The sequence below is a fragment of the Onychomys torridus genome, chromosome X, assembly GCF_903995425.1.
Source record: "Onychomys torridus chromosome X, mOncTor1.1, whole genome shotgun sequence".
Lineage (NCBI taxonomy): Eukaryota > Metazoa > Chordata > Mammalia > Rodentia > Cricetidae > Onychomys > Onychomys torridus.
The window spans coordinates 16,344,641-16,357,568 of NC_050466.1; the positions used below are offsets into that span (position 1 = coordinate 16,344,641).

A 12,928-nucleotide genomic window follows, 5' to 3' on the forward strand; every position below is an offset into this window, starting at 1 on the left:
ACCAGTTGTCTCAAAATCTTTTCCTCTGATCAACTCTAGAAAAGATCTTAGAGATCATGCACAAAGTATGTCTTTTCATTAAAAAAATAATTTTCTCTGACCAATTTTGTATTTATTCCTTTCATATAGTTTCTATAAACTTATGTTGCCCACCACTCTACACATAGAGTTCTGCGTTATGGACATTGCTTAGCTTCTAGTTAACTTTTAAGGCTATCCTTGAAACCACTTCCATTGACCTAAATTCACCTTTCTATATTAGCACTTATCTTATTTCTCTATTTTTTCATTTCTTCTGGGCCTTGGTTCTGATTTAAGAGGGACTTGTTTTTCCTCAGTTCCTGGATATTTACTTTTTTCCCTTCGATAAATCTCCCTACATCTTTTTTATATTTCTTCTATATTATTTTGGGACAAATGTTTTAATCTTCTTGAAATTTAAATTAACCAGTGTACCAAAACTTCAAATATCCTAAAAGATAGAAGCAAAATAACTCAACCTAATAAATTTCATAATTATTCTATAAGAGGAAAAAAGAGTCAATGTCATAAAATTCTAATATAGAAATATGCAAAAATAACATTTTAAAAGTTGGTTGGATAGCAGTGGCATTCAAAGCAACTCTGATGTACAGTATGGTATTAAAAATAATGAGGCAAGTAAACATTTCCACCAACTTCTGCATTAGAAAGAATTTAGTAGTATATTACAAATAATGTGATAACTATAATTTTGCAAAAAGAATGAACAGAAACAGGAAATTCATCTTGACAAGAACAATAAAAATTACCAATAGAAAATATGTTTTACAAACAAGGATGGAAGACTTTAAGATCTGAAGAAGAAAAGGTTAAGTAATGAGTTTAATCTTTTAGTAGATATCACATATTTGATCTTTTATTTTATGGGGCTGCTCTTCATTTGGTTCAGAGGAAAGAGATATATAGGCTGGACATAAAATTTTATATTAATATTTATATTAATACTCTGTTATCATTATGTACCACAGCTTGCACTTTCAAAACATGTAATAGCTCACTATCACTGTGCTATATCATAACTCCTGCTCTTCAAAGACTTCTCAAATCTGGCTATAACCCAACTATACACCCATAAGTTTTATGACTGTGTAATGTAACCCATCATATCAGGTAGTGCAACCCAGGCTTACTTCTTTTCCATTACTTTTTTATTTATGTCATTCATTTTTTAAATTTTTTTTTTCATTTTGCATACCAACCACAGTTTCCCCTTCCTCCCCATTCTTCCGCTTCTCCCACCCCCATCCACTCCTCACAGGGGGTAAGGCCTCCCTTGGGGAGTCAACGAAGTCTGTATGTATCACATGGATGTCCTCCCTCCTTCAAAGCATAATTCAAATTTGACTGCCTTTATAAAGCTGTTACCAACTAAATCTCTCCTAAAACAGGCAGTTTTGCTCTGTGTCTCAAGATTTAGCATTTAAATAAAGCTTAGAAAATTTTGTTTCCAGAGAAGGCAAAGAAAGTGGCAGATTCTTTCTTCATGTTACCTCCAAAAACACCTTAAAAATATAACAAAATATATAAAAGTACAGCTTTTTAAGACCAAAAGAACAGCATTTGTAAAAGACAAGAAAAAGAATTAGATGAACCCATAATTGTCACAACACACCGTGTAGAAAGAGGTACAACGTGAGAACCCAGGCAAAATTCAGTTTGAAAAGACCAAGACAATTAAGCTTATAGGACAACATATAAGGAAGATATACTTAGAGAGATGCCTTCTCACACCACTCCTTCCCCAACCCCCACCAGCCAGCCATCAAGGGCAAGGCATGTGGTAAATGCTCATTTTTACTCTATATCTGAATCAAGGCGTGGCTGTAGCTTTTAGATTAAAAAAGAGAGAGAGCGCCTTGGTAAGTGGAAAGTATTGGGAAGATGGTCAACATGAAGTATAGCCAAGAAACACCATAAAGAGTCATACTGTGAAACACTGGTCAAGAATTTAAAAGGGGACAAACTATTAACATACATGACAGAGTGAATGGATCTGAAAGACTAGACTATGAGAAGCTAATAACAGTATCTTATAGGTTATATTATAGTTTGGAGGGTTTTTTTCTTCTTTTTTATAATTATTATATTTGTGTTTTAATTTTACACATCAGCCATGGGTTTCCCTGTCCTCCCCCCTCCCACCCCCCCCACCTTCCCCCCAGCCCCTCCCCTCCATTCCCATGTCCTCCAGGACCAAGAGTCCCCTGGGGATTCATTTAAACCTGGTGGATTCAGTACAGGCAGGTCCAGTCCCCTCCTTCCAGGCTGAGCAAAGTGTCCCTGTGTAAGCCCAAGGTTCCAAAGTCCTGGTCCCACAGCCTGGATGCCTCTCAAACAGTTCAAGCTATTCAATTGTCTCACTTATCCAGAGGGCCTGATCCAGCTTGGGGCTCCACAGCCTTTGGATCATGATTCATGTGCTTCCATTTGTTTGGCTATTTGTCCCTGTGCCTCTCCAATCTTGGTCTCAACAATTCACACTCTTACAGTCCCTCCTCTTTCTTGACAATTGAACACCTGGAGCTCCACCTGGGGCCTGGCTGAGGATCTCTGTATCCACTTCCATCAGTTATTGGATGAGAGTTCCAGCACGACTGTTAGGGTGTTTGGCCATCTGATCATCAGACTAGGTCAGATCAGGCTTTCTCTTGACCATTGCCAGCAGTCCACAGAGGATGTATCATTGTGGATTTCTGGGGACCTCTCCAGCACTCTGCCTATTCCTGTTCTCATGTGGTCTTCATTTATCATGGTCTCTTATTCCTTGATCTCCCTTTCTGTTCTTGATCCAGCTTGGATCTCCTGCTCCCCTAAGCTTTCTTTCCCTCAAATCTTGCCCTTCATTACTGGAGGGTTTTTTTTTTTAACAACAGAAACAAAGTGACAGAAAATGGATTGTAGTTCCCAAGATTTAGGAGAAGGGACTACCAAGAGGTAATAAGAAATAAGTTGGAGTCATGTAATCATTCCATTTCATAATTTTGATCATTAAATGACATATTTGCCCTGCACATGCAAGTAAAAATCACTTTCACTGTGTATTCCAATTATAAAATAAGAAAATGGTAATATTACTGAGTCGACAGTAACTAAAACACAGCTGCCATAAATATAGTATCAGACAAAACAGACTTAAGAACCAAGACTATTAGCAGGGATAATGTGAGTCATTTTGTGACACAGGCATCAATTAAACAAGAGAATATAAAATCATTATTTTTTTCTATGAATTGCAAAATACATGAAGCTAAAATTTGAAGAGTTTTGTGATTAGAAATCTCCATGTTGGGAGAATTTTGTACCTATAGCATTTCTTTTTTATGTTAAGTGTGTCATGTAGCCTAGGCTTCCAACTAGTTATGTGGGTGAGCTTGACCTTGAACTCATAATTCTCCTCCCTCTATTTCCTGTGTGATGTTATCACAGATATGTAGTACCTTATCTAGCCCCAGGTATTACCTTAACACTCAAACCAGACAAATATAACTGAAGAACTACAACAGTAAAATCCATCAAGAGGTGCTCATCATGGTAGTACATGGCTGTAATCCTAATACTTGTGCCTAGGAAGTTGAGGCCAGAGAATTGGGAGTTTGAGGTCAGCTTGAGCTACATAGACAGACAATGATTCATAAAGAAAAATAAAAACAAATCCATCAAGAGCATACATATACAATTAAGTCTTAACATGTCAACTTTAACAATACAAAAATTAGTAGTATAGTATGGCCAAAGGGGAGGACAATCTCTCTAAGTGAAAGTAGCCTTTAAGAAAGCCATTCAAACTGCAGTGAGGCTAAGGTTGTTGATTTTAAAAAAAGTCACCAAATTCACAGACTTGGAAAAAAAGATCATCTGAACAGTTATAAGAAAGCATGAGGAAAGTCCAGTATCAAGTTGGGATTAAGGAATAAAACAAACACACTAAAAACTAAATGAGAAGTATCAAAACCCTACTATATAACATCATAGCTAACAACTAAAAGCTTTCCCTTAAAATCAAGAAGAAAACAATATGTACATGCTAATAACTTCTACTCAACACTTGTCTCTAGATCCTTCCAGTGTAATAAGTCATGGTCAAAAATAAAATACTGGAAGCACCCACATGGCGGCTCACAACTTTCTGTAACTCTAGTTCCAGGGGCTCTGACACTTTCTTCTCGCCTCCTCAGGGACCTGGCATGAACACAATACACATACATACATACATGCATGCAGGCAAAACATGTATATACATAAAATAAACCTAAAAATTAAAGAAAATATCCAATTAAGAGGGTTAAAAAACCCTGTCTCACAAAAGAACAAAAAGGGTTGGATAATAACACAACAAAGTAGCATAAAGAGGATGTCTTAGACACTCTTCCAACTTGAAGATATATATCAATTAGAAACATAGGGTTCATTGTACCCTACCATGGGGGATCTAAGAAGTACTTCCCCAGCAAAGATATAGAATAAACGAAATGTATGACTTTGATAGAATCTTAGCAATCTAATTAATTGAGCTATTTTATAATATGTAACTTTTAGTTATTATGTTATGTTAACATTTTTTTTTGAGACAGGGTTTCTCTATGCAACCCTGGCTGCCCTAGAGCTTGCTCTGTAGACCATGCTGGCCTTAAACTCACAGAGATCCACCTGCCTCTGTCTCCTGAGTGCTGGGATTAAAGGCATTCATTGACATGTTGGGCTCAACAATACATTTTTAAAAGTGTTTCTCTTATAATTATAAGGTTTTAAAATGAGGTAAAGTTCATCAACATGTCATGGCCAAGAACCCAAACATCAACTTTAAAATTAACATTCCATGAAGCTAAACCAGTAGAAAGCATGGCACATTAATTTAACTAAGCTTTTTAAATAACCCACTTTTAAACATTCTATTAGCTAGGTAATAACTGGAGGTTAGGCAGAGAAAACAAATAGCTAAAATAGAGAAAAACATGGAAAGATCAGAGGGTTAGGCACTAGTCATGAGGATGGGAAAGTGTCAATTACTAGTCTCAATGGAAGAACAGAAAAGTATTTTTAAGTGTCCGTGGGTTTAAGTAAGTATTGCTAATATACAAGAAATGGTTTATATCCAATGACAGAAGTATTCAACAGCTAGCATGGATAGCTCCCATCTGGAGCCTTGTACCCTAGGTCTCCTTGTCCTAACAATGGGGCTACCAATGAAATGATAATTTATATTTTGACTCCTTGCTTTTGTTTTATTTACTTTTTTGGCAGATACAGAGAAGAGCAGACAAGGAAGGAAATAATCTGTGTAATACTACTTTTTCTATCAAGAATAAAACCTACTATATTATTCATGTAAATTGTTAGCTTCTATTAATATGTTTTTACAATTATGGCTAATGGGCAGTTCATATTTATAGAGCCTATTACATTTTAGAAAGTAAAACAGTTTAGAACAAAATTAGAATAAAAATGCACATACAGAGTCAGAAAACCTGGGTCAAGTCCCAGTAAGTGTCATCTAAATGGGTATATGAATTTTGGCAGTCCTCCTAACTTCTGTGATAGTCAGTCTCTACACATAAGATGGATATAACAATTCTTGCCATCTCTGTTTTATTACATATTTTCAGTATCAATGATGCAAAATTATAAGTAAATGCATCATGTACTGCCATCTAAATTCATTCATTCCATAAATAATATCTATAAGAACAGCAAAAGCCATTGAGTGATTTCTCTATGGCAAGTATTAGGCTAAGCTCTTTACATGCATTGCATTTTCTAATGATACTGACAATATTAAAAAATTAAAGCTGGATATTTATGGAGAATACTCACACACCAGAGCACTAGATAAAAGGCATACAGAAAGAACATGTTAGATTTCAGGTCTGGAGAATCTAAGAGACAGTGTTCATTAAGGAATGAATTATGTGGCTATAGTAGAAGCCAGTAACTGCTTTAGTCACAAAATATCTTACATGGGAGAAATAGATCAATGGTTGTTAAGCTGCAGTTATATAGGAATGAATAAATAGTTCTGGTGTGCTACTGCCTAGAAGGGTGCCTGCCTGTAGATAACCAAGCATGTATCACAAAGTTTGAAAAGCTAGAAGAAAGAACTTTTTAAACTTTTTACCATAAAGAAATAGTAAAATTTTCGGAGACAAATATATTTAAATTTATTTAAACATCATATAACCTACCATGTACCCGAACATCATGCCACTCATTAGTATGTGTACTTTTTTGTTTTATGTGTCAGGTAAAGATAAATTTAAAAAATACCCACTTCCTAAATAGGGAAAAAGTATGTTACTATAGGGTACCATTTAAGATGAGTCATTATGAACAAATAGGAGACAGATAAAGAAATGAAAGGGCATTCCAAGAGAGGAAAGAGGCCTAAGGACAATGACTTGTGAAAGAACATGAGGACAGTGAACTTCAAAGCCATGTAAGCATTTTCTTTGACCCTCTTTTCTATTAACTCTGCTAAGCTAATGCCAAGGAAAGGGGTATGTGATTCAATGAATGAAGGATTAGAAATTAACATAGCCAAAAAATGAAGGGACATAAATCTGAAGGTGTCTTGAGAAATGCCAGCAAACTATTTATTAGAGAAGAATTTATATCTACATTTTATATATATATGTGTGTGTATATTATATATATATATATAATGTATATTTATATATATATATATATATATATATATATATATATATATCGTATATATAAGGGAACATTTATTATTGAATACTGGACAGATAAATGTCCTACTAAAAAGCTGGGCCAATATTCTAAATAGAAATTTCACCTAAGGTGGCATACAAATGACCATAAGCACAAATGAAAAGCTGTTCAATATAATTAGCAATTGGGAAAATGCAAATCAAAACCGTAAGTAGTATTTAACACCTACTTGGATGGCCATATTTAAAAAACCCACACAATTGTCAAGGAGTATGTACTACATCCTTTCTTTTAGTGCACCACATGTCAAAGAGCATGTGCTACATTTATTCTTTACTATAAAGAAACCAGAACCGTCTACAATTCAGTATAACTATAAAATAGTGCAGCCATATTGGTAAACACTCTGGCAGTTCTTCAAAAGATTAAACATACAATTACAACAGGACCAAGCAACTCCATTCCTAGACTTGAAAGAAAAGAAATGAAAATATTTGTAAATATATAATCATAACAGCATTGTTCATAAGCTAAAAGCTGGAAGTCACTAGGTACCCATCAATGAACAAATGGGTGAACAGTATGTAGTACATCCTTGCAATGGGAATATTGTTTGGTCACAGAAAGAAAGGAAGTATGGTACATGCTATAACATGGATGAGCCTTAAAAACTTTTTAGTAAGTAAAAGAAACGAGTCACAAAGACCATGTATTTGATAACTTCAGGTATACAAAATGCTTAGAATACACAGAGCTGTGGTGCTAGAGAGATTAATGGCTACCTAAGGGTAAGGAAGGGGCTGGCAGCAGATGTGGAGTGCCTGCTAGCAGATACAGGTTTTTTAAATTTGAGATGATACTATGTCAGAATAGGCTATTGTGATAGTTGCAAAATCCAGTGAACAGTCTAAAGCCCACAGATTTATATACTTTAAGTGAATTCTATGGTATATTAATTGCATGGTAATAAAGCCCTTATTTAAAAATTAATGTACCTGAGAGCATATGATACTGAGAATTATCATCAAAGGACTGTATAGTAAAATAAAGACACTGTCAACCTGGGATGATAAGGAAAAGTCAAAGAATCGAATACTTTATGAGAAGCAAGCACAGATACAGTAGCAGTCAAGGAATGGAAGCAATGAAGTTATCCTTGACTTTTAACAATCAGTCCTGAAGCTAACTCTGGGTAATCTTCTTACTTCGTACATGTAATTTCTACTGCTAACTCCATCATAGATTCTTCTGGGATTTGTTTAAGGTTCTAGGAATGCAAGCTGCTTATGTATCAAATGTCTTTCTAGGCACGTTGACAGCCTAATTTATTGCAGCCTATTTAATAAAGATGACTAATCTTCTAGAGTCACTCAGGCCAACCAGATGGAGACCTTATTTGGTATACCCATCACTTCTGATCAGCTACATTTCCCCCTGCAATCTTCTGTTTAGCTTGGGTGGAAGGAAAGGAAATATTGATCATAGACCTTACTTTTCCAAAAACTGTGACATTTAATCTTCGTATCTTTCACCTAGATTACAAATAAGTAAACTGGTCTAGAGAGGATAAATGACTTTCTCAGAGTCACATCACTAGCCAGTAGTACTATAATTAGAACTCTACTTTGGGCTGAGCTAGACAAATCAAGTTATTCTCACTACAGTTAGGGCAAGACTTCCTAAAACAGTTGCTCTCCATGGATCTTTTCCCCTTGATAGTACTGGAGTTTGCGTTGTTGCTAATTTTAACACAATGATAACATTTATATATTAAACACTTCTCTGGCTTAGTCCCTGGACAACCACACATCCAAAATTAGATAGAAAAAGGTTCCCTGTCAGTGCTTGGTCTTCAAATCTGCTTGTGGGAAGGTACATTAATTCTTTGAGAATTTCATACAATGTATTTTGATCACACTCAATCCCTCTCCAAACTATCCCCAGATCTATCCCCACCTCTCTACCCACCTGACTTGGCTTTTTCTTTCTTTTTTCTTCTTTTTTCCCATTAACTCATTAACTTCAATTTGTATTTGTGTTTCCCAGGTGTGAGGCCTACCCTAGAGTGTGGCTCACTTACTAAGTGGGGGGGAAGGGGAGTGTCACACTCTTACAGAAAACAAACTCATCCTCTTCCAGCAGCTACCAAATGCTAATAGCTCCTCAGCTAGGGGTGAGACTTGGTGCTGACTCCCCACCCCGACATTGGGATATTGTCTGTCTTGAGTATGCACCAGTCTTGAGCACACTGTCACAACTGCTGTAAATTCATATGTGCATTTGTCCTATTGTGTCTGGAAAACTGTTTTTTTCCAGAGTCATCCAGCACCTCGGCCTCTGGCTTTTATACTCTTTTCTGCTCACTTCTTTCTGGATGATCCTTGAAACTCTGGGGGAGGGATATGACATAGATTTCCAATTTAGGTCTGAATATTCTCCAGTCTCTCTTTAGCTGCATAGTGACCAGTTGTTGGCCCCTATGCTAATCACCATCATTACACAAAGTAGCTTTTCTGGTGAGGGTTGAGAGATGTACTAATGGGCCATTAGGAGTTTTTTAAATACTAAGTCAAGTTAGCAGAATAGTAGTAGTCTATCCTCCCCTAGGGACCAAGACCAGTAGAGACATAGGTTATTGGCCCCAATCACAGTATCAGCTATGGGTTCCATCTCTTGGAGTGGGTCTTATATCCAAGAAAACATTCACGCACCTAACATTCGTGCCACTATCATACTGGTATCATGCCAGGAAAATCATTACTGTAGTTCACAGGGTTCACAGCTGGGTAACAATGATGATCATGATTAGCCTTCAGTAGCTTGCACCGCGTCTTTTAGCACTATGAAAACTAGCCAGTAAGAGTGAAGCTTCAAGGTCTGTACTCACTTTAATTTTCCATGTTTTGTGACACAAGTATGTGGTGTCTTCACCAGTAGGGTCTTGCCATCAAGTTCTGGAGGGTAATCAAGAGCAAAGCCACTAGCCTGAAATGTTTAGGGGCCTTTGGGAAATCACTGTCAAAACTCAAAGAGGTAACCAGATTCTGGTACTGGTGAGTTTTGTTGTTGTTGTTGTTGTTGTTGTTGTTGTTGTTTTGTTTTGTTTTGTTTTTCGAGACAGGGTTTCCCTGTGTAGCTTTGCACATTTCCTGGAACTCACTTGGTAGCCCAGGCTGGCCTCGAACTCACAGAGATCCTCCCGGCTCTGCCTCCCAAGTGCTGGGATTACAGGCATGCGCCACCACCGCCCTACTGGTGGTTTTTATTTGCTAGTATGTGGTGTCTAATTGAGGTACTGTCCTTCAGTTATAGGATAACTTCCCTTAAACTCTTCTATTATATGTATTAGGTATATATTTTAGGATGCTTCTACAGTAGTAGGTTTCCATATGGCTTTTTCAAAAGACAAAATTCAGGATTAGTTTTCCCTCCCCAGATTCCCTCCTCTACCTTAGCCTCCCATCCACCACCCCATTTAATCCTTGTTCCATTATGCCTCTTTACCCCTTTATATCACTATATTCTATCTGCCATCCCTAGAGTGATCACCTCCTTTCCTATGGCCCCCTACTAGTTATCTAACTTCTGTGGGTATGGCAAATTAAACACACCTATCTAAAGATTTATAGCTAACATCTACATATAGTTTTAGTTTAGTTGGCTAAGAATGTTGAACATTTTTTGAATGCTCCTCAGACATCTGTATTGATTTTTTGAGAATTCTGTTTAGGGGGGTGAGACAGAACTGATTGACTCAGTTCAAAGTTAGCTTAGACTATAAAGTGAGCTTCAGGCTATCTTGGGCTACAGAACAAGATCTTGTCTTAAAACAAGCAAAAAAGTAGAATAGCTCTGTGCACTGAGTGCAAAAAGCATGCAATTAAATGACAAAAAGATAACAAGGAAAACATTCAGGCTATTTTAAATCTTCCCTCACTGCAACAATGATTTATAATTCATCTTCTCTATCATCTCATTTATTCATTCATGGAGAAAAGAATCCATGGTTGTTGGTGGAAGAAGATTCTTGCCTCTGGTTTTTTTTCCTAGTATTTTAAAACTGTCTCTAGTACAAGAACATTAAAATAGCACATTACTTCCTCTTATGTTCCTGATATCACATGGGCTGGAAAAGTCAACATTTATACTATGTATACAGTGTCAAGATGCCAAAAGACTGAACTGTCTTTCTCTCTAACCCTCATATTTCTGCTGAGGATACCCAAAGGACAACAAACTTTAGAACCCATCTCTCAGGATTTATGGATTGGACATACATAAATGCAATATAGAGATGTTCTGATCAAGAGTCACATTTTAGAGATAAGGAATATGAAGCCCAGAGACATTACACTAAACAGAGATTACACAATAATTATAAGCATCATCTTTCATTATAATATGTGCTACTTCAGGGTAGTTGTTCTTGATCATAAAATTCATCTAGGATGATTTCATTTTAAGATACATCTAGAAATGTGTATATAAATGTATGTTACTTAGCAAACAAGACTGTCAGAATTTAACTTTATCTAGAAGGCACTTATGGCCATCAATGACTCTACTATTCTCTCATCAATGACCACAGAGGTCAGTAAGGTTACTTGGAATGTCAACGCCCATGCAAAATAGTCCTAGATCCCTGGTGCTTTATGTTCCTTTGATTTCTGTCTCCTCCTTTCATGTTAGTTATTAATTCTTACATCTATCAGAGGGACTGTATGCAGTAGCCTCCATCCCTACTGAGACATCAAATACATAAATAAATGTGATATTTAAGACTTTAACAAAAACAACTGCATAACAGAAGATGAACTAGAATATTTAGAATAGGAAACATGTGTTTTTTCACTTTGGCTGTTAAATAACAGAGATTAGAGTCAATGGTGGCAAACAGGATATTCTTTAGGGAGAAAGGAAAAGAAATAGGAAATGATGTAAAAACAGTGTGTGTATATATATTATATATGTGTGTGTGTATATATATACATGTATATATATACACATTTACATATATATATGAAATTAAAAATAAATTTAAAAAATAAAGTGACATGCTATTAAGATACTCTTTACACAAATAAAAACAATGAACTGTGGGGATGATTTTAAACTCAAGAACACATGCATTTTTTTATCAATATTCTACACTGGTGGGGGTTTGTTTTTCTAAGTAATAGGTTCTATTTCTAAGTAATAGATTCTATTTCTGAGAAATTTTATGTTAACAATACCTGAGCTGAAAACAAATTTTCCACGCACCTTCCCTTTCCATCCCCACACATTAACAGCCTCCCCACTTACTGATATCCTGCACTTCAAAACAACAACTAGAAGGTTTTGGAACTGTACAAATCCTCCCAAAGAGACAGTTGAGAGTACCTGTAACACCGCAGAACTGTGGGTGTTGCTGGTAAAGATCCGTGTGTTTCCTGCCTTGCAAGACTGCAAATGGGAAGAGAGCCCCATTTCACTGCTTGCAAGGCACAGTTTCATGTGCTGGTCGTCCTCGTCCACAAGAGATCTGAAAGATTGATTAAATGAGAAGGTAAGGAAAATGAAAATGTACATAATTCATAATAATGATTGCAGACAATCACCTATCTATGGAATACACTGAGGTTCATTTTACTACATTTTTACTTCATACCAGTCCACAGCATAGAAGAAATGCACGTTTAGAATGCTTTCTAAGAATAGAAAATGTAGAAAGGAACTGAGAAATCAACTAAAAGATAGTTTTAAGCTACAGTCTCAAGAAACTTTTAGGGTGACAATATTTGCTTTGTATATTTATTTTACTATTCAGTGTCATCAAATTGTGTCCTTTGTGGTTATGCTTAATTTCAAGTACCTAATTTTAGAGAGAAAAAGCTAGTAACTTATGTACTTAATCACTGCTCTCTATCAAGTGAGCTCTTTAACTTTAAGACAACCAAATGCAAAAGGTCACATTATTACCTCCCTTTTCCTTTCTGTGTATATTTTATTTATTGTGTATGAATGTCTGCCTGCATGCAATTTTGTATATCACAAGTGTGTCTGGTGCCTGTAGAGGTCAAAAGAAGGAGTCAGATGCCCCACAACAGGAGTTACAGATGGTTGTGAGCAACCAGGTGGATGCTGGGAACTAAATTGTGGTCCTCTGCAAGAGCAACAAATGCTCTCAACCACTGAACTATCTTTCCAGTCCCTATCTTTTTTTTGTTAAGTAAAG

General features: G+C 36.2%; 1 protein-coding gene across 8 annotated transcripts in view; it reads right to left on the reverse strand.

Moving 5' to 3' along the window:
- Klhl13 (kelch like family member 13) overlaps positions 1–12,928 on the reverse strand; it is a 152,703-nt gene that overhangs the window by 22,751 nt on the left and 117,024 nt on the right. For all 8 annotated transcript variants that reach the window (XM_036174715.1, XM_036174722.1, XM_036174718.1 and 5 more), the window contains one exon: positions 12,094–12,235. In XM_036174715.1, the coding sequence (XP_036030608.1) occupies positions 12,094–12,235 (142 nt within the window). The remainder of the gene's footprint in view (positions 1–12,093; positions 12,236–12,928) is intronic.